At 42.4% G+C, this 24,599-nt stretch overlaps 1 protein-coding gene across 2 annotated transcripts in view; it reads right to left on the bottom strand.

Annotated features, from left to right (window-relative positions):
• Cmpy (crimpy) overlaps positions 1–24,599 on the bottom strand; it is a 231,358-nt gene that overhangs the window by 93,198 nt on the left and 113,561 nt on the right. For both annotated transcript variants that reach the window (XM_070663251.1, XM_070663249.1), the window contains exon 6: positions 1,243–1,380. In XM_070663251.1, the coding sequence (XP_070519352.1) occupies positions 1,243–1,380 (138 nt within the window). The remainder of the gene's footprint in view (positions 1–1,242; positions 1,381–24,599) is intronic.

Raw genomic sequence — 24,599 nt, 5'->3', positions numbered from 1 at the left:
CAATAATGTAACCCGAGCTAGATTTATTGATTTAAAAAACCTGATCATTAGCGAAGCTGTTTCGAAAGCTCGCGCAATTTATGGCTGCGCATATTATTGATTGAAGACGTTTTATGAAGTTATAGTCTCCCAATATGTTCCGCGGCAAAGTTTCGTCCATAAGAAGTTGTTCTCTTAACTTATTATAGTGTTGAGAGTTTTAGTTGGTCTACCTAAGACAAGGTCCGATAACTGTACGCTCAGTCCGCATAAATCTACCGCACTGACAGTGCAACCCGCGCATTCTATGGTGAGATACACGTTTGACGGGGAAGCTATTCTTACGCCATACACCACGGGTATTATCGACTTCGAAACAAGTTACCATTGTTCGCGCTTATATCGGGAGGGAAGCCTTGTAGTTTGCGGCGTCCCGTGAAGTTGCCGATAGTGTCGAAAATTTCGAAGACGGCTGCGCTCGCGGCTTCCCTAAAATAGCTGATTAAATTAATGAAGCAGAATATTCTGTTTTCCGTCGAGAGATTGCACCGCGTCACCGGCGAAACTTCCGCTGTGATTACGCGCTTTCGTGTCGCGTGCTCGTTAAATTCGATAAATCAAACGGCAAATATTATTTTGCGTTGCAAAATCATATCTTTAATAATAGTGCTTAAAAAAGAAACACCGTCAGTGAAACTCGTTCGTTTCCCTCTCATTCTTTCTAAACTTGCAGCGCTGCCTCGCGATTAAAATAAAAAAAAAAAAAAAAAAAAAAAAATATTACAGTACCTCGATTAAATTGGCAAATATTCAGATTATCGCGGCGATTAATTAATTTCGAAATGTATCTCTTTTAGAATTTTTCCGATTATCTCCCGCGCATTACATCTGTCGCGCATCAGCGAGAGTTTTACTTTAGACAGCCATCGTTTAAAGCGCGACGTTAATTCCCGATCAATTTCAATTACGGACGACAGACACGTTGATCGGCGGAAACGTCGTACGTGCGCGAACAGCGTGATCGCCGTACACGGTAATTATATGGGGAAATACCCCGCGAATAATATTCCCGAGTCCGCCGGAATAATACGGCATATCGGCGAGCTCGTTTTTGATCCGCCAATCATTATTTCATTGGACATCATACTTGTCAAAATTAATAACTATTATATCGGATGCGCCTGACGCAAATTAGACTAGACGCGGTAGAAATAGTGGAATGCCCGGGGGAGGTTGACGTTAATTCAACAGGTACTTTCTTACCTGTCCAGCTGGCGATCCGCGTGCTCCTTGTAGCCCTCTCGTCGTCCTTCCAGCCGCTGCCGCTGTTCCGTCTCGATTCTTTTCTCTCGCCCACCTGTTCTCGATCGCTCCGCGTCGCCAGCTCGCCGAACGACGTGCCTGGAATAAATTATTAATCGTATTCCGATCTGTCCTTGCGCTTTTCGTCCTAATTGCTTAAGTTTCCGTAAAAGCGGGCGCGCAACCACCGTGACGGCGATTTAATTAAATGAATGTTCGACCGCGGACTGTCGATTAGACGAAAACGCGAATTATTCTGACTCCGCTACGTTCGATAGCAGGCCACTGAATTACGGCCGGAGGATGAACTTTCCCCAAGGAAAAAACGAAAGTTCTAACTCGCGCTGCCTGTCGTGACTCTGTGGCAATGCGATAAATTTATTATCAGCGCCGTGTAAGCGCTGCTCGTGAAAGGTTTGAAAGAAAATTTCCAAGTAGATCAGGCACTTAAGAACGTCATACGCAAATATTCTCTCCAGAATAAAAAATATATATATAAATAAAAGATATTGTATTAACATGTTAATATTTAATTCGCGTAATCTGCAAACCTTGTCTCGATGCGAGAAATCATTCATTTTACACACATGTGTACTGTACAATATAAAAAGAAGCAGGCGGAAATCCTAATTAAATTCTAGTTAAAACAGCCGTTGCTTTTCAAGGCGCATAATGGTGGCATTTAAAGTTGACATAATTATAAAGCGGAGCGCAAGAGCGGAATATGACCTGTTCGGAATTATGATGTGGGCACGGTGCACGTCGTTTATACGTATAATAGGCTCTTACGAAAAACGTATAGCGCAAAACATTTTCGTGACTTGCCGGGTGTGCCAAAAGAACCGTGTTTCGTTTGCGTGGCTTTTGTCCGAAACGCTTTATAAATTTGCGTTTAAAGGAATACCGCGCGAGCGGACGCTTGTTGCTATTATTTAAATTAAATAATTCCGGTAGCAGTTGTCAAAGCTAAAAAAAAAATTGTAAAATCCACCGATTCATCGTGAATAAATCTGCATTTTGCAGAAACACATTCATATTCAAAGAACTGTGAGGCAAAGAAAGACAAAGATTTTTTTTTATCACTCTAACGTGAAACCGAGATGCAGTAAGGAACGAGTATTATAAAATAATCTTCTCAAAACGGCCGATTTCGCGAACGGGATAAAGCGCTCCTCGTCTTGGGTTCCCAATATCAATTGACACCGGCTTCGCGTATGTATGTATGTACGTAGGGTACACTCATTCGTCATCGCAGCGTACCTTATGGATGCCCGCGTAACAGAATAACACGTAGGGACAATATATCGTGTGTTAAATCGCCGCGAGTGCAGTCAGAGCGAGTTCGAATCGAGCGACGTAGGTACACGCCGGCTGCATTTCCGTCTCAGGGGCAGGACGAAGGGGGATAGAACGAGATCGAGATTTATCGTCGTCTACGCGGTAGAGCCAGCTAGAATTAATGCAACGTTCCCCTCATCCCTCTCGATCCCCCAAGTCATTCCTCCGCGGCCGAGAGGTGCTTTATTCTTCGCTCCCGTCCGATCGCGCTTTTTTTTTCCCTGCCTACCTGTGCGTGCGTTCGATCGCGGTGCAATGATTTAGCGTCGTTACGCAAGCGATTTCGCGATAACGGCCGTCGCGCGACCGTGTGTAATACCGGCTGCCGATTGCTCGCAACTGCGAAAGCGTCGCTCCGCTGCGACGAACGTGGGATATTAAATCCCGACGTGGTCGTAACTTTATTACTTCGATACTTTGTTGCAGCGCCGGAGAGAAAAATACGGCGCGCCTGAAACAGCTCGATCGAACACTTCGCAACGATAGCAAACAGCGGTGTGGCAAAAAGACGGGAATTAAAATTCTTAACTCTTCGAACTATTTGCAATTTCCAATAATTTTATGTAAAATAATATAAATTGTATTAAAGAATTAAAATCGAGAGTCCCACTGCTGGTCGAAATCGTCTCGAAGGTTCGCGTTATCGCATTCCTGTAAATGCACGCGGTAATGGTTCGTCTGCGGGTATAATTCATTATCGGTGCGTCACGACTTTCGAAATAAAAATACGGATCTTCTTTGCTAATGGAGTCATGGAGATCGACCGTCAATTGGCGATCGACGATATTTCATTTCGATGACTCAACTGCCGCGGAATTTCGCCGGTCACGGGGCGGCAATGCGGCACAACATCGGATGCATAAAATTATATGATATACATACGTACGCTGCGCTGTACGAGAGCATTGCGCGTTCTATCGAGAAAAAGTACCCGGCTGCCGGCGAATTTATTTATTCGATAAACGAAGATACGAGATCGCACGACATTGTAACGCGAAAACGCCCGGGTCGCCGTCGCCGTTTCGCGGAAATGGATGCTGGCAGCGCGGAAGGAAATATCACATGAGCGTAACTCAGCTTGTGCAAATAATAATGCGTTGAAAAATGAAATAAACGAAAATTCGTTTCATTCACCGTCAAAACGAGCAGCCAGAAGCAGAAGACGTACTCTTCGCCAATAAAATATGCGGATTCTTTTACGTGGATGTTACATTAAACGCAACGAATTAAATATTTGCCACGGCAATGAACGTATAAGCTTTTATTTACCGCTAAATATATCGCGTTTCACATCCGTGTAACGTTACCTATTATTTTCCAAGTCAAATCATTTTCTCGCGTAATTTTTAAATAAACGCAGGCGAATATCGTCCAAAACAAAGATTGAGGAAGAATAAAAAGAATTAATATCGCGCCGAGCGCCGGTGATATTCTAGCGTAATATCAACATCGAAGAAGTAAAGTAGATCGTTGCTGACGCCCGGTAGTTGATAGCTATAAATCTTGGAGGATTTCGCGGCGGACAGATTCGGAGCGACGCGTGATAACATCGGTACGATATACGTGGCGAGCTGCGTGTGAAAGAAGATGCACCGTTTATCGTCACCACCCTTCGCCAATATAGCGGGCGTGAAGTCGAGCATTTAACACCGGCGCGAAAGAATGCGAGGCCGAGGAAAATAACGGTCCCGTATATGCGCCGGCGAGGAGGTGAGGCCAATCTCGTCAGTCAGCTGAGCAAAGATTGACATCACCGCCGCGTGCCGGAGTGCTGATTCACCCGCGTCTATTCGGGAAGAAAGTGCTCGAGACTCGAGATAAGGAGATACGGGATTTGAATAGCCACCGACGCGCCGCGGGGTCCGTCAATCTGTCAATTAAAATACCAGTCCGCGCGAATCACGCCGGCCTGTACGAGAGCGAGTGTGGCTTCTTGTGTATTTGCTTAACCGATTAGCACGGACGCGCGAGCGAGATGAGGCGCGTCGAGTCATCGGTGAATTTTGGCGCCGACGACTGTTTACGAACGACGAATGTCCATCGCAAACCGCGTAACGACGAGCGGGTTTTCGACATGACCGAGACGCGATCATACATATGTATACGTATGAGAGGCGCTGAAAAAAAAAAGAGAGAGAGAAAGAGAGAGAATATGTTTGCCCATCTAAAATATAAATCCGTCCGCACTGCCAATTTTTGACAAACCTTCGACCTCTGAGGTTCCAAAATTATTACATAAAATTAAAATATAAAATACAAGTTTGCGCGAGGCGCAAAGGTTTGAGGAAAGTCATCGCGGACGCCACGCTCATTTTGCCGCGACAAATAGTGTCATCATTTCCGTGATTTACGCGTAATTCGTACGATACATCTTCGCGCGCAGATGTATTCGCAGTCGTTGCAAGTACCTAAACGCGATGCAAAGTCTTGCGCGGCGAATGTCGCTTACTCGCACGGCGGAGCGCTGAGTAGATAAACGAGTTAGTTCTACAAGCAAAAGTATGCGAGGAAACACAATAAATACCACGCGCCCATAAATTTTAACGTCGTTAAAGTCTCGGCGCGTCGGAATGGGAGGCGCTCCGGGATCGCGGCTCAAATTTTGGCGTGAACAAATTTGAAGAAGAATCGTTCCTTTAATCACTTCGCGCCTCGTTGCAATAAGCCGCGCGTGTCGATGGGAATAACGCGGCGTTCAAACAAACGTGCTATTTATACTCCTCATATATTTTTATATCTCGTCAACGTTTATCTTTGAACGTGATAAGATATTAGTCAACGATGGCCTATCGATTCAAGTTCCCTTTTTCAAGCGATTTAATTTACTTACGAGCTCGCCTCCCCACCCACCCATTCCCCCCTTTCCCCGCCGCAAAGCGTTTATTCGAAGTTTAAATACTTCGCGTGTATCAACGTGACGTGAAAGAAGAGGAAATTAGAACGACAGATTTAATCTCATATTTCCAACGTTGCGCAACTCGAGTTAATTCGCGATGCGATACGCGACGGTGATGAGTGCCCTTTTTTGCCAACCTTTGCCGACGATTAAACTAAAATTCAATTTTCTGTTCTTTGCGGACGCAATTAATCGGAGAGATAACAAGGTACCGTGACCTTTCCTATATTTTTGAGCCGCGGACGCCCCCGCGTTTTCAGGCAGAAAATAGACGACGATAGGAGATAACCGCGATTACGGTAAAATATTGCTTACAATCGGGATCCTCTCGCGAGCGTATTTCCGAACATCCGAATACACGGATTAAGGGCAATCTGGATTATCGGCACAACCAATAAACGTACAATCGATTATCGGGGCCGCTCCGTATTTACAAGCGCCCTAGTCGTATAAGCGTTTAAAACGCGGCATTATAACATAATAGCGTAACGACAATCGATATTGAAAATTGAAAAATCGATACGTCTATTAATCTCACCTTAAGTCATCGGATATCAAAATTGCTCGTCGCGAACGGCATTCAGAAATGGAAACGTTTATTTCCCGAGATTTCATTGTATTAATGCGTATCGTTAATAATTAATCGAATGCATTAAAATATTGAAACTAATATAAATTGACTCGAAATATACGTATAGACAAAATTTAATAAAAGCAATCATACATCATGTACGTTTTACAATTAAATGCAACAAATAATTAACATATAATATGAGTGATAAACGATATATTTAACTTTTACAAAATCCCTTGATTACGTGAAAGAATTTGTTATTTATATATTGGGACTTGCACGTAATATTGTCCAGAAGTGACGAAACGCGAATGTACAATGTATAATCTACTTTAATCGCATTTGCGATCACGGGTCGCTTCGACTCGACGGCTTAATCTTCCATTCTTCGCGAACAACGTCTCCATTTCATTATCGCTGAACAACGGGTCAAGTTTGTCATCTGTCAGCAGAAATAACCGATTGTCGCCGGCATTCGGGGCAGCCTTCATTTTCGAGAACTCATCACCGATGGCCGGTTTCTGATTTTACTCGAGACGGAAGATCGTTCGCGCTCATTCGCATCAACTTCATCAACTTAAACAAAATAAACGTTTCGAAACGCGGTTACAATTAAATTCGGCCGATGCCGTAGGTATTGAAATCTTCGAAGCAGAATGCGAGTTGCGACAATCGACGCTATTTCGTTTTTAACGAGAGATAGTTGCCAGAGCTGCGGCGGCTGAAAATATTTCGGCGGATTTAGCTATTTTAAGACAGCGGAGACTCGTTGGTGCAAATCTCCTACGAAACGGGCTAATCCATTGGTGAGGATTTTTTAAATTTTTTTTTAGTAAGAATTTTCCTCGAGCTTTGAAGTGGAAATAAGCCACTTCGTTACTTTGTCTGCTTTAATCGATTTAAAAATCTATTGTTTCGCTAACCTTCCCGAACTTCGAATTCCGAACGATTCGAGAAGAATGTCCGATCGCATAATTAATTTTTCCTCATTATCAGACACCCGCGTCGTTAATCTGCGATTCTTAAATATTATCAGCCGAGTTGTGTCAGAAATTGGCACCGCGCGCGATCCCCAATCTCATCTCGGATAATAGGCTTCGACAAACCTCGTTCGCAATGGCTGTCCCCATTCTATTTTAATCGCGCCAACCTGTTCGATCGCTATATTTCCTCACGGCCGCGCGCCTCGAACAATCTAGTTTTGCTCCGTAAATTAACTCTTAAACAAAGAACAACCCCGGAATCATCAATATTGCACGGTGCATCGATCAGCGCAATTGCTGACAAAACAATATCCTCTTCGCAGAAAGCGCATTCAGGAGAGCTCAACTCGCGAATTGACCGAAATAAAAACCGTTCGAACAGAAATAAAAAAAAAAAAAAAAAGAATCGGCTTACCGGTGATCTATTTATACGAACGACGAGGGAAGCTACCTGTTCAATTGGAAAGGTCCTCTCGATAGTTGTTCAACTCGAATCAAACACCGCAGAAACTGAACCGCCGACGCGATTCGGCGAAGTCTTCCCTCCGAGAAAAATTTCGCTTAAAACGCAAACGATAAATCATCTCAATGTCATTCCGCTTCGTTTCTGCGCCTTGATCCGCAGACTGAGCTCTCATGTTGAAATAAAGACGTCAGGTTTGCAAAAAGTGATACGATAAGTAAATGAGCACGCGTCCACGGGGAACGTGGCCGCGTGATAAAAAAGGCAAGTCGGCCCGGCCGATCGTTCATAAATCAACTTATCGCCGCCGCAGCTTCCGTTCGCGCGAGACAACCTGTCGCGCTCGGGCGCACATCTATTCGCGGTGCGTGCGCCATCGACGCACGTCGATGGGATCGCGATCGGATTTCGCTAAGCGTGCGTTACACGCGCGAGAGAACGCGCTTATTGCGTCGGCCACGAATGTATTATCAGGTCGATGAATGAACAAGTGTGCGCGCGCGCGAGCGCCACGCGTGTGCGTACGCCGGGAATTGAATGGGCGGACCTGAGACTCGAGTGCGTATTTCGGCGAATGCGTCACGCAGGTAACGCATGAGGAATGCACGATGTGCACCGTCTACAGAAAAAAAAATTAAAAAAAAAAGAAAGAAAGAAAATTTACCGCATCCGGCACGGTTCGTTCACCGTGCGTCGTCTCACGCGAATTTTAATTGCCACGCAAATTCGACGGGGAATGCGAAATAAATGCCGTCTTGATTTAAGATTACAGCCACGCCGATATTCCTTGGATATAGTACTTTTTTTTTTTACTCGCCGATAACAATAGATTGCGTGACACGCTTATGTACTCGATTACGTGTCGGCGATTTGCCGGCTATCTGTAATGTTTGTTTCTCACTCTCAACCGGCACGTGGGTATTTCCAGAACATGTAGCCACACGTATTATCAATAATGGAGAAACTGCCAATTGATTTTATTTCTCGATGAGCAATAATTCACAAACGGCACCTTATCTCGACCTCTTTAAACTTCACGTCGCAGAAAGCTATAAATATGTATGTATGCTATGTATACATATATTGCGCTAACGTATTTAATTTTACTTTTTTTTTTTTTTACTTATTTTTAACAATTATTTTCAAACCGAAAACTTCACTTTTGGTCCATGTCCAATCTTTTTTTTTAGCGTTACGAAATCTTTTGATATCATCGAAATTTGCATCCCGCAAGTTTCTGTAACCCCTTGAAACTTACTTCGCGGAAAAGTGTGCATAGAATAGTGCTGCATTCGTGAAACAGTACGATCGTTTCTCGCGCGCTTTATTCGCTTTTCTACTAGCTCCCCGTCGCCTCGTTTTTTCGTTTGCCAACTGCTACCTGTCTCGCTGCTACGCCGTGCACAGGTCTCTCCTTTATTTTCATTTGCACGTAGCTAAACCGAATTACCTCGGAAACGAGCGCCGTGAAAACGGCTGCACGTCGCGTACACGTACAATTAACGAGGTGAATTTGAAGGGGGTTGAATTTGGAAAAAGGTGGCCCGGCGTTTGCGTCGCGATCAAATCTGTTTTTATCTATTCGTCGATAAATCGCGTAATATTTGGTTGCCAGGCAACCACTTGGCGAAACTAAAATTTCGTTATATAAAATAAAAATAAAATACGCATAACCGTAACTAGGTAAATTGTCTTTTGTATAATACGTCAAAGTACACGACAGGAAATTCCTATTGCGCATAAATAAGGGTTCAATCCATTAAAATGCAACTCTGTCAAATTTTTATGCATGTTGAATACTCACTCGAGAAGGAACAAAATAATATAGAGTGTATCACAATGTAGGTAGTTGATTGATAAACTACGATCCACTTGGAAGACCACTAGATGCGGATTAAAAAAAGAAAAAAAAAAGAGAGAAATAAAAGCCAAAGTTGGAGTTTCGGCTGGACGGTTCGAATTCTATCTGACGTAGCACGTGCGTCAGACGTCAAGTTCGACGGGCGCGATATTTTGATGTTTACGGAATGAATGGACTATACGCGAAGCGGACAGGTTTATCGGTTAAAAACTAGCATAAAACAAACATCGGATTGCGCGACGCTTGCTTCGGCAACAATTGCTGAACCGTTGATCAACTGTACCGCGTCAGTATTTGCGTAGGGCGTTACTTTTGTTAGTTTGTATTGGCAGTGACGCTGTGCTCGACCAAAAAAAGAATTTGACAACGCGCGTAAGTTTAACCTCTCGAAATTATATCTTTACCACTACTAAAAAAAAAAAAAAAAACAACGTCACACGATTTGATAATGCGATAATTTATAATCGCGATATAGGTACGCTATTTGAGGCATGCACGCGTCCGATATGACGCGTGGGCGACGTGCACGAGGAAATAATTAAATCATAAAGAAATTAAAAGGTCGATCGCGCGCGCAGGAAGCTCGAGTTTCTCACGAATGACTAAGAAGGCGCGAGAGCACTTCTCCAAATTAATAGTACCATCGCGTAGTAAAAATTCATGGTCCAACTTTACGACCTTCTTGTGGAAGGGCTCGTCGCGCCTTTTAGGAGCGTTCCACGCTCCGCCGCGTTTGCATACGGCGACGCGAAACGAATGAACACGGTTCTCATTCGGGCGAGAAAATAAAGTGGCAGTCTGCCAGAGCGGCGCAATTCGCTCTTGTGCTCGCAAGAATTCAATTTTCACACTTTCAATACGCAGATTTCTACAATGCACCGTGCGTAGGCCAGTCCGCCTAAAACTATTCCCGTCGTGGCTTTTCGTCGAAACGTCCGGAGAAATCAAATTGCTGCAATTTGACAAAGGCTTAGAAAATGCAAAAAAAAAAAAAAGAATGTGATAGTTATAATTTATCGTTTAACGCGGGAATGTCGCGATTTGAATGTTATAGTTATATGTATGGGCACGAATAGTTTTCCGTAAACAACGAACGTATGTAATTTATTATAAAATTCAAATACTAAAAAACATTTTCTTAAAACTACCCGTAAAAATTTATCATAAGAAAAAAGTATAAAATCTTTTCGAGACACAGGTCTATCTTCTGTTTGGATACTTTCGCCGATATTTTCCAGCAACATATCATTTCAAACACAGTACGCGACAGGGCGATCTGCACACGGGAATGAACCTCATATTTCGCGACGGTGATTCCGAAGGGAAAATTGTGAACAGTCCGGTTTTGATTTTTCTTGCGCGCGATATAGTTCAAAGAATATATATCTTTCCAGGCGACAGACCTTTTACACGTTTCAACGGGAATACTGCAGGCATCGTTGATCATACGATGAACATGTTGTGAAATATATTCCGTGATATTTGATCACCGCTATCGAAACTCTCGAATGAAATGTAATCTCGCCTACTGCTTTCTTTCTAATGGTTTAGCTTACAATTTTGCGTTGCAAAATTGCCTGCAATTTCTACCGGCGGATAAAATTATAGGTTCGAAGGGCAGTGGCATTTCGCATCGCGTTACCAGACCTGCGATATAGTCCGGGTAATTATCGTACACTGCGAAGTTTGTTAAAAACCGATAAGCGAGTAATAATAGCCGCGCGGCTAAAATTCGCGCAGACCCGCTTAGGCAGTTGAGGTCATTTCGTCGCAGCCCAATGTTTGCCCCACGGTTGAAGATTAAAAGTTTTATTCACGAAAGCGCATATATATTTCGAGCTTATATAGCTTTCCGTTCTTATTCCATCAGATTGCCGGCCGTCCAATCCGTTCTCGCTTCACGCAGGAGTGCCGCGGAGTCACGCGATAAGAGCATCGAGGCGCTTAATCGCCCGCGGCATCTAAAGCTTCGGTAATTGGAAAAAGAATTCGAATCGCCTCATGCTTGCGGCGTAACGTTGCGCAATCCGGTTTTGAACACAGCTTCCCGGAGGGTAGGGGAATGTGCGTGTGCGTGTGCGTGCGGCGCGAATGCGCGTATAAATCACGAGGTATGTCGTAATCGGTCCGCAGCGTTGCAATTAAAAATAGAATGCGCATATAACGCATATAAACGAGCGGGCTTTAACGCGCCCATCGAAAGTGTGTCCAGCGTGTTAAAAATAAAGTTCCGTGTCGCTGCCACGCTTCCCGAATAAATATAACCAGACGACTTAGCGCATAATTGAATTTTATTTTATGAAAAGAAATGCGTTTCGCCGCAATGGCATACGCGGCCGGGTAACTTTTCGCTAATGCGGTGAAATTATTGGGGCTTCAATATTTGTTTTCATGGCACAGTTACGAAGTTGTTATGAATTTCCGATCTTAAGTTTTAGCAAACGCGATCTTACTTCGGTTAACTTAATTAGCAATATTATTCTATTATTACAATATTTTATGCGGTCAACTTTACGCATACTTAATACCGGCGATATCGACTATCGTAAAAATGCAAAGTCGGTGACGGTCCAGAAGTTATTATCACACAATAGAAACCATTTTTTAATTAAAGACATACGTATATTTTTGTAAATATGCAGAATTATATTTTAAATACAATCTTCGGTTTTATTTTACTTCTAAAAATGACGCAGCCCTGCTGATCGAACAGCTGCGAGCGAATTTTATTTCTGCTTACGAATTTCCGCTTTATTTTCGACCCGCCAGCAGGTATATAGGGTCTTTCCTTCCTCTTACTTTTTTTTTCTTTTTTTTTTCATTATTTCTTTTTTTTCTTCAAGCGCACAATAAGTATTTCGGACGCGATAACGCGATTGATTTAATTAAAAAATCACGTTGCCGGGCTAGTGTAATCGGAAATCGATGATCGCGATTGCGCGAGACGCTTCAAGTACGCTTCTTTCTTTCTCTCGTTCGATACGGCATTTTTCTAGTATTTGCCCCATGAACGGGGGAACCGCGCATCGTTATGTCGCGCAACGACGTCCGGCGAAATCATTGAGATTCCATCGAGTTCGTTCCCGGATAGGTTCGTATAGGTAGAGGATAAAACTGTAGCGGTTGCATAACACGGCAGGAATTCGCGGGGTACGTTCCGCAGGATGCGATCGCAATTTTCATGCCGTTCGCGGATGCAAGGCGCTTTTTCGATACGGATATTTTTACTCGTCAGTTCAGACGACTTCGATTATCGATGTACTATTTTGCGCATTTAAATAGCGCCCGCTCTCCGATTATCTTTTTCGATCAGTTATTACGAGAAACACAACAATGAAGTAAAAAAATAAGATAATATATATCATACATAAATAGTATACATATAGCGCGACAAAATTTCAACTTGTCCCGTACATTTTTCCTTAAATTGATACGTGTTTCGTTTCTCGTAAAAAAGTTGACAATGCGAAACTGTTGGCAATACGGGAACATACGGTTGCCGTATCGAACTTTCCAATTAGTCGTCGACATCGGATTTGAGATGGCGGTACGCTTACGGACGGAACGGGAACCATCTAGCAGAGATTAGAAAAGGATTCCAATTCGCGTTACGGGAAACGTTTTTGTTTTTAAAACAATTCTCTATAGAAAGCGATTGATCTACCTTAAAACATGTGCCAATTACGAAACTTCGACGAAAAAAAGTATTTAAAAGAAAAAAAAAAATGAACAAAAAAAGAGGGAGAGCTCGTGGAAGAAGGAATAGCAAAAGAGCTAAATCTATCGATCGCTTGGTTGACTTCCGCCCGAGGGAAGCCGACAGTTTCCCTAAGTATCTAATAGTCGGATTAAGCTCGGCTTTGTCGAAGAGGGCCGGGGCATTAAAAGCGAGGTAGGCGTGGGTATCGGGGCTCAAAGAAGGTGGTGCATCGAAAATCGATTGCCGTCTAAACGGCCGTCGTCACTCCTGCGCTTAAACATAATATAATACACCTCCCACGAACGATAGCACCGGCAACATTAAAAATGACGCTCCGGCTGAGCGCGTTAATCGAACACGGCAGTCCCCATAAATCAAGCCGCCGTTGTATCTTCTCGTGTGGTTGATTGTCCACGTCACACGCCGCTAAGGAGGACGCGCATAATCAAGAGAACATTAATTTCGTGTAAAATTATTTTTGCGAGCCCGGTGCGCGCGATGCGACAGATAACAGATGACGGAACCGTCGTTGGAGGTCCGTTTCGCACGGGTATAAGTTTTATTTCTCTATCACGACGCGGTCAATCTTTCACTTGCGAGAACTTAACTTGAATCCGATCGCTACGTGTATACATATTTTTGCATCTAAAAAAAAATTTATTTATCCGTATATTCCGGTTTTACTTAGGTCGGAAATACATATATTAAAGACACCTTGCGCGCGGCGTAATTCTATTTTCTTTGGATATTTCAATTTTCTTAAAAAAAAAAAAATATATATATATATATAGGATCTTTATGGATAGAGAGAGGCTTTTTCGCTCGAGGCTCGTTACACACTTTCTATAGCGTGTACAAGTTTCCACGTGCCTTCTCCTGAAATTGAACGAGAGATACAGACAGCGGCGTCGAAGCAAATTCGTTTCTCACCGGGACCGTCGTCTATTTGCGGTCAGTTAAAAGGCCACCTTAAATGCATGCTAAAAGTACTGTTCTCTACGTGCTTGTTATGTACGTACATACACGTGTGCCCTGTTAGACGAGCGCGAATAAAATACGAACGAGAGTATAAAAGGCAACACAAGGCGCGTTAACGCGTTACGACACCGACGTGTGCATCGTATGGTTGCTCCCAGTCTAATATTTTATCAAAAATGCAATTTGTTTGTTAATCACGAAGCATTCCGCATCTACCCGTGCTAGCTGCGATCGCGCAATCTCCTTTCAAGCGTGTATAAATTTACGTGTGAATTTTTTTGTACGTACGAACGTGACAATCACCTCGAGCTGTTTCGCGTCGCGTTGCAGGCGATACTTGCTGATATCCGCTCGCGATATTACGCGACTAACTTGCGCGAAATCGTATTAATTGAAGTTTCTAAGCGAGCGCGAACGTCAATCTTGCTCTGATCGAGAGAGGGCGATTCTCCGCCTTAGAGACGAATTAACCGGCGGCGCACAATTATCGCGAGGAAAACGACGGCGGTGTGCTTCTCGGATGGAAAGCTACCAATCCGCGAGTTAATTACGACGACGGGGACGAGGTCTTCCCCCCCTCCCTCTCCTCTCGATTGCTCGTTAATGCTTTTGATAGATGGATTAAATCCTCCCCCACCGTGCCTCCGCTGGGTTATTCAAGAACCCTGTCGAAAAGTAGTCAGCAGCACCCATCCCGATATTGAAAGCAGATTAAAAAATTGCAGCTAAATAATTCCGATTGACTTTCGCGGCGGCGCGTCTCGTCGAAATACTTTATTCCGACTCGACTCTTTTTACTCGCGCGCGTTTGTAAAAATAATCCGCCCGCGGCGACAATTTAATTAATTGCGTGCTGTTTAGGTCCTCGATTTGCGCCCGCGGTGTATCTGTCGTAAACATTTATATCGTTCGGAGCGCTGTACGCGCGCGCGCGGACTTGGCGTTAATTAATTACACCGCTTTGTGCCCACGTAGAGTGCATTCATAAATATGGAAATGCTGAACCTCGATGCGCAATCAATATTCTTTATAAGAATCATGGAATTATTTCGGCGCGATAATAAATTAATAATTAATAAAGACGGTTATTTCGTCTGTGAAAATTTAGCGGATCATTATTCCTCTCGTAACTAATTTCCTAATCCAATTTAGGTAGCCGAGTCTACATCGCATATTACTATTCATTACCATCAAAGTTAACCACGAAATCATTACCGATAACATATTAGAGTTCAATAGTGCGACAAAGCGTACATGTAAAATTTGCGAGCGAAATGATCACTTTGATCTACTTAATGTCAAAATTCTCGTATTAGTTCAATATTAATTCACCTGCAATCGGTCACGTTTAATGTAAACCTGATACTTGCCATTAATAAACCGAAAGACGAAATTGTAAAATAATTATAAAACTATTTATTTTACAACGCCGGCGTTAATTTTTTTTTAATAATCTAAACAATATACGGGTAACAATAATTTTTTAAAAGTTTATTGAAAATTAAATTAGATCTTTTATTTATTCGACCGAGTTGTTTGGGTGAAAACTGGATATAGGTACATTTACATTCGTAGTTTAGGAGCGAGGAATTTTCGTCGAAGACGTTTAGGTAACCTTCACTCTCGTGATGTCGCAAAAGCCGAAATTTACTACTGCCCCATTTCGTCGTGACACGTTTATGACTCATTCGAACTATCGCGCATCTTCGATGATGTCTTGTTCCGCACTTTCGTCTGCCGGTGCAAATAACTTTAGCATACTCGCTTCGCTTTACGATCTCTATCTTCTCTCGAATTTCGTGAGAACTTCTATAGCTCGGCAAACGGCTGTATTAGGATAACGTCCTTTGCTTTTAAGGTATCTTATTTTACAAATGCTACGAAAGTGATAAACATGTCTCTCTTCGTTCCACTCTTTAAAAGGATACTAGTTTGTTAGCGTTGATCCGCGCAGACCAATTAGAGCTTCGATGATTGCGAGCGGTACTTCAGCCGCAAATACGAATTCTCTGTCCCTTCATTATAGTTAACTGCGGCGTTTGTGCCTCATGCGACAGATCACTTTATGCTTGTGCATATAGCGAATGACGAACAACAGCCATAAATGGCTCAAGAATTGATAAATCGTATAATATGTATACAACGACATTGTAATAACGTAACGCTCGAAGCTGGCAAAGCACGGTCACAAAGGCACAATAACCCGCTCCATTACGTCAAAATTTAAAATTGGGCCAAAGTGATTTTATAAACGACGTTATGATTTAATAATCCACAATTATTTTCAAAAATGTAGTACGTTAAAAAAAAATCATATTTATATGAAGAGCTTTCTTTCACAAATTAGATAAAATTTTCATTGCGCGATAATTAAATTTTAAAAGCTCATTTACTTTCGTACAATGTGACTGTGAAAAAGGAAAAAAAAAAAAATTAATAAATCGGATACGAGATAATTGAGTTTCCCTTCCAATGTGTGATTCGTCCTTTCGCGAATAAACGAAATGCGCGCCGCGATGCGACGGAAGAAAGATTTTCTAACTTTCCCGAAAGATTTGCGGCGAGTTTGAAAACAGTAATTGCATCTTCAGTGATAATCGGTTGAAGTTTTGCTTGGTAAATGCCGAGCCGCATAGCTAATACGGCGCAGCTTCGCTACATTCCGGCGAGTCATATTTATGACTGCAAGTAATTTCCACGAACTGCAATTACAACTCCCCCAAGTTTGAACGTTGAAATATGTGGTCTTATGAAGTACCGCGCGGCCGTATTGGAAATATAATAGAATTAGTAACATCGCGCAAGCTCGCATCCCGCGCGGTCATAATGCAGAGCGAGAAATTATGAACAAACAAGCTGAAGGCGCAATCGTGAGTCTCAGCGTCAAGCCGAGCGCCCGACAATGCGTTTGTTTCAACGAGCTTCGCGATAGATTATAAAATACCATCGACGTAAAAACTAACGCGGAAAAAATGATTTATTTATCTCACGCGATTAAGATTTTTTTAAATCGCGCGGCAGCGTCATTATACTAATTGGAAAAGTTTCGCAGCGAGGTAATAGGTTAAAAGGAACTCCCGCAAATAAACAAAAAAAACTTGATAAATCGTCGCCTCAATTATTTTCTTCGTGATTGCGGTGTCTCTTACACGTTTGGCTTTTGTAATCGGTTCTGAGATGGGGAGAGCGAATCTTTTGTAGGTTTACCTTCACGCAAACTGACGCGAAATGCAACATGCGTCGAAGAAGTTACTTGTGCGTAATGAGTAATAAGAGCGCTGAAAGAAAAATACAATGCTCGTGAACGCTGTCAGTAATATTTTACAATGCGGGGGAATGTCTTTTATTTCCGTTTTCCGTACCCGTGCGACATCCTACCTTTCAAAGCCTTTTTACCATCTGAAAGGTATCTAGTTAGCTCGTTGCATCGTTGCGCAAACATTTTGTTTGAAAAAAGAAAAAAGAAAAAGAAGAAACTGTTTGAAAGCCTGGAGAAATAAAAAAAAAAAAAAAATCGAATTCGTTCCAGAGTAAAGTTAGTTGATGGTAAAACGAACTCGTTTACGGAATTATAGGCAGTCGGTTCTTTATAGGCGTGGAAAAAGAAGTAGTACTGAAAAGTAAACGAATGAAGTGCAAGAATTGTAAATCGAACAGTGAATGGCGCTCACTGTGCGTTTCATGAGAAATACAATTAGCCTCCGTGTCCAGATAATTTTAATTCACATAATTTGCATATAATATGTTCAACTATTTAATATAAAGAGAAATATACGGAATACGCATTCGGAAAAAATTGCGCAAATTTTATCTCGCCAAAGTAATCCGTAATCCGCGAGTTTAAAATTGCTCTCTGCCGTTCTTTCCTTCTTATCGCATCATGCCTACGTTATATCGAACCGAATTTTTCCCATCCTCTCTACCGGGGCTGCCTAATCTCCGATTTATCCTGACACAGGAGTAACAGATTTGCCTTGCCTGGCAATAACGTTGTCGATACTGGTGATTCTGAAGAAAGAAGCCTAAATCGAATTTTTCGCGGAAACCAGATATATAACGGTGGAAGCGCGGAGATGTCTTTCCGGAAGACTCGAGTCTCGGATTTCTCCGCGGAAGTCCGAAGAGTGGCTTTCGACGAAGGGATAAAACTTTCGCGACGTCGATTCCGAGGAACCGACGAGACTCCTCGGGACAGGCTCGTTAAACCCGGATCAGTTCTCCGCTCTTACGCCATGCATCCTCCTTACTCTCGCCCAAGTTTGTCCGGTCTTTTATTAATGCGAAACTATTGAATTTCCGCTTTGGACTTTTCATCCCCGTTTCTGATTCCCGTTCGTGCTATCGGGAAAGTTTTAAAGCATGTGATGAACATTTCGAAATTGTGAAATACAGCAAATTTTCTGATCAATAAGTTATCAGGTCTCGATTGATTTTTGTAGGGCAGTTAGAAGGGACACGTTCGTACGTCAACGTGCTTAATAATTAAAACGCAAATGTATTTAAAAAAAACTTAAAATGGTACGATATCTAGTTAACGTTTAATATCATAAAAATAATTTTGTTGCTACGTCGAAAAAAAAAAAAAAACCAGAACAAAATTGACTAAAAAAAATATATAGATATCTTTTTAAAGAAGACGAGTAAAACGCCAAAGACAACAACAAGGTACAATCACAAACGAATAAAAAAAACTGTTGGATTTCGGCTAATTAAGCTCAATGACGTCAAGCGGTGCCAATAATCGGATAAAACGAGAGTGCCCAGGCGCGTTGACCGTTTTAAAACTAGTTTTTCGCGTAGAGAGATCTGTCATTGTGTAAAAAAAAAAAAAAAACTACCTAATTCGGGAATTGGCGAGGGGGCAACTGTGATTTAATTGATTAGGTTGCCACCGAAAGCGCGCCCGGGAGACACTGGAAAATGGTGATGGAGGCTGATGGTGGCTTGTTCGAATGTAAAAATAAAACTACGTGACTTTAACGAGCACAAGGGATATATGACAACGCGGACGCGTTACGAGCGTCGTATCGGAAATGACAGACGTATTTATTTGTTCGTACATTAACACATCTCTCATACTCCTTTCTCAAAACAATTTGTAGTATTACATTACTTTAGTTGCCATATACCAGAGGTCACTCGTTGTAACGCGACGGTGCGATCCTCTCCGAAAAAATTCTTTTACGCTTTTCGAGCCAGCCAGCTGCTTTCGAGAGCGAGCCAAAGCTCGCTAGTTAAATGTAATTTAATTTCGATAATACGTCATTTAAAATATAACTAATTTACGATGGCCGTTCTGTAGAGATAAAAAATATTTTTGTTATTACAACATTTAACAAAGAGGAATGCGCGCGTGTATATAGACCGCAGGTTATTTCCTTTCGAGATCCCGTGTTTATTCTTTCTAGCAATAAAAAAAACATATCGGCCCTTTCCGGTTGGTAAATTGAAAATATACAAAGTACATACGTTATGAAACGTAATTCCGACATGCAGCGAAGAATAATTGGCACGCGCTGACGCAGTCCACGGTCGGTCTCTCACAGAGGGATAAACGCAAACAGGGAGGACACAGTGGGGGATATAGGTTTGCACGTTTTGCTTCACGTCTATTTTTGCCCAGCATGCTCGCGTAACCACCCGTTTTAATCGCGTGGCCATTAATAGACACCGCGGTACATACGTTACGTACGCCACAAGTGCTCCGGGCAGATCAGCTGGGCCAGATTTTACCTTGCAAAAGACCGCGGCCACATTTTCAAGCGTCACTATTTTGCCCGACCGGTTTTTTATCATAGACGGCCTCAGCACAAAAATATTAAAACTTGTAACGTACGGCTGATCAATGTTTATGTTTTATTTAAACTTCAATTTCGATATTGCATGCAGAAACATTAAAAAATTAAAAGAAGAAAAAAAAAAGAACCCAATATTTGAATTAGAAAATACACGCGATTAAAATTTATTCTCAGATATATGATAATTATTTCATTTATCTGTTCGCGCATATCGGCTCTTATTTAATTCGATTTCTACCGCGATAATTGTAAAAATAAAATTGCATATCAGTAATATTTAAAATTTATTCGCCTTGAATTTTCCTTGACATTTAATGACTGCGATCGTCTAGTATTTTACCTCGTGTACCCACTTAAGAAAAAGGCTCAGCGTCGCAAGAGACGCTCGTCCGCGATGCCATAATCGAATCAATGTTTAGATAGACGAGGGGAGCGACGCTAAGTTAGATTGGCGGAGTTACGCGCATCGAATTTGAATTGCTGCCGCGAGTCGGTAAATTTGATCGAGACGATCGATCGGCCGCACGACTCTTGTCGGGCAATGCGATGAGTGTTACTTTGAGCGCTCCCGCACTGTATAACAGATTTACAATTATCGAAGAGGAATCCATTAGCGTGGCCGTGCAACGCAGTTATTAGACTGTCATGGAATTACTTTCGGATTAGTCTGACGCGCGCGAAATTACACGAGACTTCGTAATCCCACGGCGTATCTAGACTATCCAGACATTAGATAGATAGTGCGATCCTATTGGCTCTTTAATTAAGTTTATACGCGTAAGGAAAACTGCATCGCCGTTGGGAAACTCTGGATTAATCGATGTAAAGGACAGCTACGCTTTCCACGTCCATTTCTGATAACCGACGTTTTCTTTATTTCGCAAGCAAAGTTGCACGTCAAATTGTAAATTATTCACGATTTTGCTTTTAATCCGCCGCGCGGTGCCGGTAAACCGTAAAAAGCGATATGTAGCGTAATATTCTACAGCATTATTTACAAGACACTTGTAAAGTTCGTAAGACCCGGGGCAGGAGATATGAAAAAGGAGCATGAATCAACGGTGACTTTAACGGCGAGAGTTTCGCTCCATCGAAGTAACGTAGCGGCCCGAGGATCCGTAAGGAGACGGGCAGAATTCGGTATTAGCTGCGCGGCAGCGCGCTTTTTGTGCGAGGGGGGCTAATGGCGTCTGGCATACATAAGCCGTAACCATCGATGAGAATAATCTCGTCTGAGCCACCCTATCGTCCTCTTTTCTCATCCACGAATCGCGCGCGCCAAGCAAGAAGGAAAGAAGCGGCCCTGTAGAAAAGCCGAGATTAGTCGGGGGCTAGAATGAGAAACGCACGTTTCTCGCACGAGAGGAACAGATGAGCCGGTGCCATTATTGCATTCATCCCTGCAGAGAGCCTTTTCGAAATACGATAAAACTCTCTAATGCTTATTTTTACGCGGTATTACATTCTACATTATTCCCTCGCTGCAAATAGAATGTTACAACATTAATGACAACAAAGAGAATTAAATGCACGATCAGGGACATTAAAAAACATAGAGAGAAAGACGAGGTAAAAATCTATCTTTTGCAGATGATCGAATTTCTGCAGTGAATATCGCGATTACATTTTCACGTGTTGGTTATAAAAATATTTTTAAAAAAAAAAAAGATGATTCGGAGGTATAAATTTGTCGCGATCGTTAATAACAAAATCGTGAAAAGTTTCGCGTAATTCGTTGTTACATTTTCTGCATTTTGCTCTCGTCTGTATTCGCCGTAGTTCTATTTATTCTTACTTTGAATATTATAACGAAAATTGGATGCAATAAAAGCGACCGGCGCATAACAATCTCAAATAGTTTTACAACATTTCGATCGAGCCAATTTATCTTCCGTATGCGGTCGACGTGCAAAACCACCGGCAACGGAATTCTGCTACCGCGCGACGCGAATCGATAGGGTTAATCAACTTTTCTCTGACACTATTAACGGGACGGTGTTACTGCTCGCGATAACGGGCGATAATCCGTCTGTACATTAGCTTCGTTAACAGGAACGATAGTTCCGCCCGCCGGTCCCCAATCGTCGATCAATCGGCGCTCAAAAATAAACGGCCCGTCGCGCGCATCAATAACGTCAATTACAATGACGGCGGATTGGATGCGCAGGCTGTCATCGTAGGTTTCCCACGTTTAACGAACATATTAACGCGATCCTCTTCACCTCTTCTGTTTCTCTCTCTCTCTTTCTCTCTCTCGTTCTATTGCAAATAAATATTTAACCACCGAGTAATTGGTACAAAACGACAAGCCGCGTTCGCGCAAACAATGCGGCCGGCTCCGATCGCGTTCCGATGTTGCGGTCTTAAAAGCGAATGACCGTATAACGTTCGTTAGAGATTATGCGTATTCAGGACGGAGATTAAGCTGGACCCGGAAAAAAAGGCACGATAAAATACTGCCTTTCGCCTGCACTGTGAGCTTATGGCTCAAATTTGTCTGTCCCGCAGCTTTCATTCTCTCATCCGACCAATATGCTCTCGCTGTGATATGTAGTTAGTGGGTTTTTTTTTTTTTTATAAATTTCTTTAAATTGACTGTTCGTTTAACTCGAAAATACCGAGCAAGGAATAACCACTAAGCTGGCATGAGATATATTTATTACGAGTGTCATTTTTAATAACGCTTCTTGAAAAATGCACGAATATTTAGAATCTGGCTATTTTTTCTTATCGCGAGGCAGCAAAATAACGTTGATCACTTTTCCAGTGATTTTACAAACGTTTGCCCGATGCAAACAAAGAAGTATTTTCCCCAAGTATAATTAGAGAAATTGTAGTCAAAGTAACAGTAAAGAGGACAAAAGACAAGAGTCGCTCGTCAGTGCGAATGAGGTACGTCGGTTTCATTTCTTCAATATTTACTGCTATTTCCTTCTGCCGAGAATGTGGTAGTAAGCAATGCGTCCGTATATGTCTCCTGTCAGTTCATTTTAATCTCGCAGTCGCACCTGTGTCCGGCAATTAAATGTTATTTATACGTACAAGAATGGCTAGAAGAAAGAAATCCAGTGCTTGTACATTAATCTAGTGAATGCAAAACGCTGTAAACTCACGTCCGGAAGTGTGACTAATTAATCAAATAAATCGTTCTAATTACAAGTCGCGATTATACAATAAATAACTTCGGTTCTTACCAGCGAGATGCCATTACGGTGATTTAAATAAAGAAACGTGCGATATATAATTCGTTTTATTTAATTTAATTTTTTTTCCTCTTTTTTTATTACGCCGACTACCGATATGGACGCATAAATATCGCGACATGGAAAATACCCATCGATTTTTCCCCGTGGACATTTTTGTTAAAATTTATTTTATTCAACGCTACCGGAAACTGTACAAAGTACAAAATTACGTCATAACAAAAAAAAAGCTCATAAAAATATAAAATATTTCAAAGAAGGTATTATAAAATTCAATGATTAACAAAATAATATTTTAATAAAGAGGGTTATTGGTTTTCAATGTAATAAATACATAAGTCAATACATTTTAACTGTGTATGGCATGCTCACTAAAAAATATTCCCGTCGGAAATGCATACTTTGTCTTGGAGAGCATTATCGAACTGCTATTTGATCCGTATATCGAAACTTGATCGAGCAGTTTGCGGACCATTAAATTTGACGGTAAACGTGCACGCGTACAGTACCTATTAATGCGCCGGCAGGTCAGACATAATTTACTCCCATTAGAAAACGGCCGGGGGAGTATTATGTCATAAAGGGCGCCGCGCGGGCGCAGGGTGGCGCAAACCACCGTGCGCAACGCGAATCTTAATTAGAAAATTCATTTTGGGCGTCGACCTTAAGGGGTACTGGAATTTCAGGAATCCTTGTTACACAGTCTCTAGTCCTTGTCGACGTCGCCGTTGTCGCCGTCGTCGTTTCACTCCCGTCGTTTTTCCTTCTCGCGCGCACGCTCCTCGCGGGACGAAGTCTGCTTAATATTAAACTTGCACGATGTAACGTAAGAACGTCGGGCGCGCCTCTCGCTGCGGTCAGTGACGAGCGCGACTAATTACTCTCGTATTTCATTCTCCCTCGTAATTCTCTCGTTAACTTTCTGCGGGCCGGCAGATCGGACAGAAGTGCCCAATCGAATTTTCCGCGAGTTTGGCCCACCACAAGCGGTTAAATTTTCGCGGCTATATCAGACGCATTAATTAGCGTGTAATTAAAACCTTGTAATTGGATCTACGTTGTAATTAATAATTCGTAATTGATGCTGGCCCGTAATTAATGCCTCGTTGTTGGAATATTTCTTCACACCGTTTCTCGTTTGTTCTCCACTTTTCCTCTCATTTAAACGCTTCCACGTTCTCTTTCTCTCGCTCTAAATATATTTTCGACGCCCTCTCTTATCGTACTGTTTTGAACGGTCCATCGAAATTCTGTTCGGCCGTTCGTTGCGAATACGAGACAACGCGAATCTCCGATTCGATATCTCCGTGGTCTTAAGCGCGCAAGCAGCTGCGTATGTCCTCTCAACTGCTACCGTCTCTTTCGTGACTCTCATTTATCTTCCGATGCACTTTAAGCGCGCGTAATTAATGGATAGTCGGGCCGAATAAGTTCACGCCGCGGGAGGACGTTAAGGAGCGAGGAGCGAGGCCACGAGATTTCCGCAACGATAGCACGCAACCGGTTCGTTTTAATTAGGCTGTT

Source organism: Cardiocondyla obscurior, linkage group LG11 (genome assembly GCF_019399895.1).
Source record: "Cardiocondyla obscurior isolate alpha-2009 linkage group LG11, Cobs3.1, whole genome shotgun sequence".
Taxonomy (NCBI): Eukaryota; Metazoa; Arthropoda; class Insecta; order Hymenoptera; family Formicidae; genus Cardiocondyla; species Cardiocondyla obscurior.
This window is presented reverse-complemented; position numbering and strand designations above follow the sequence as displayed.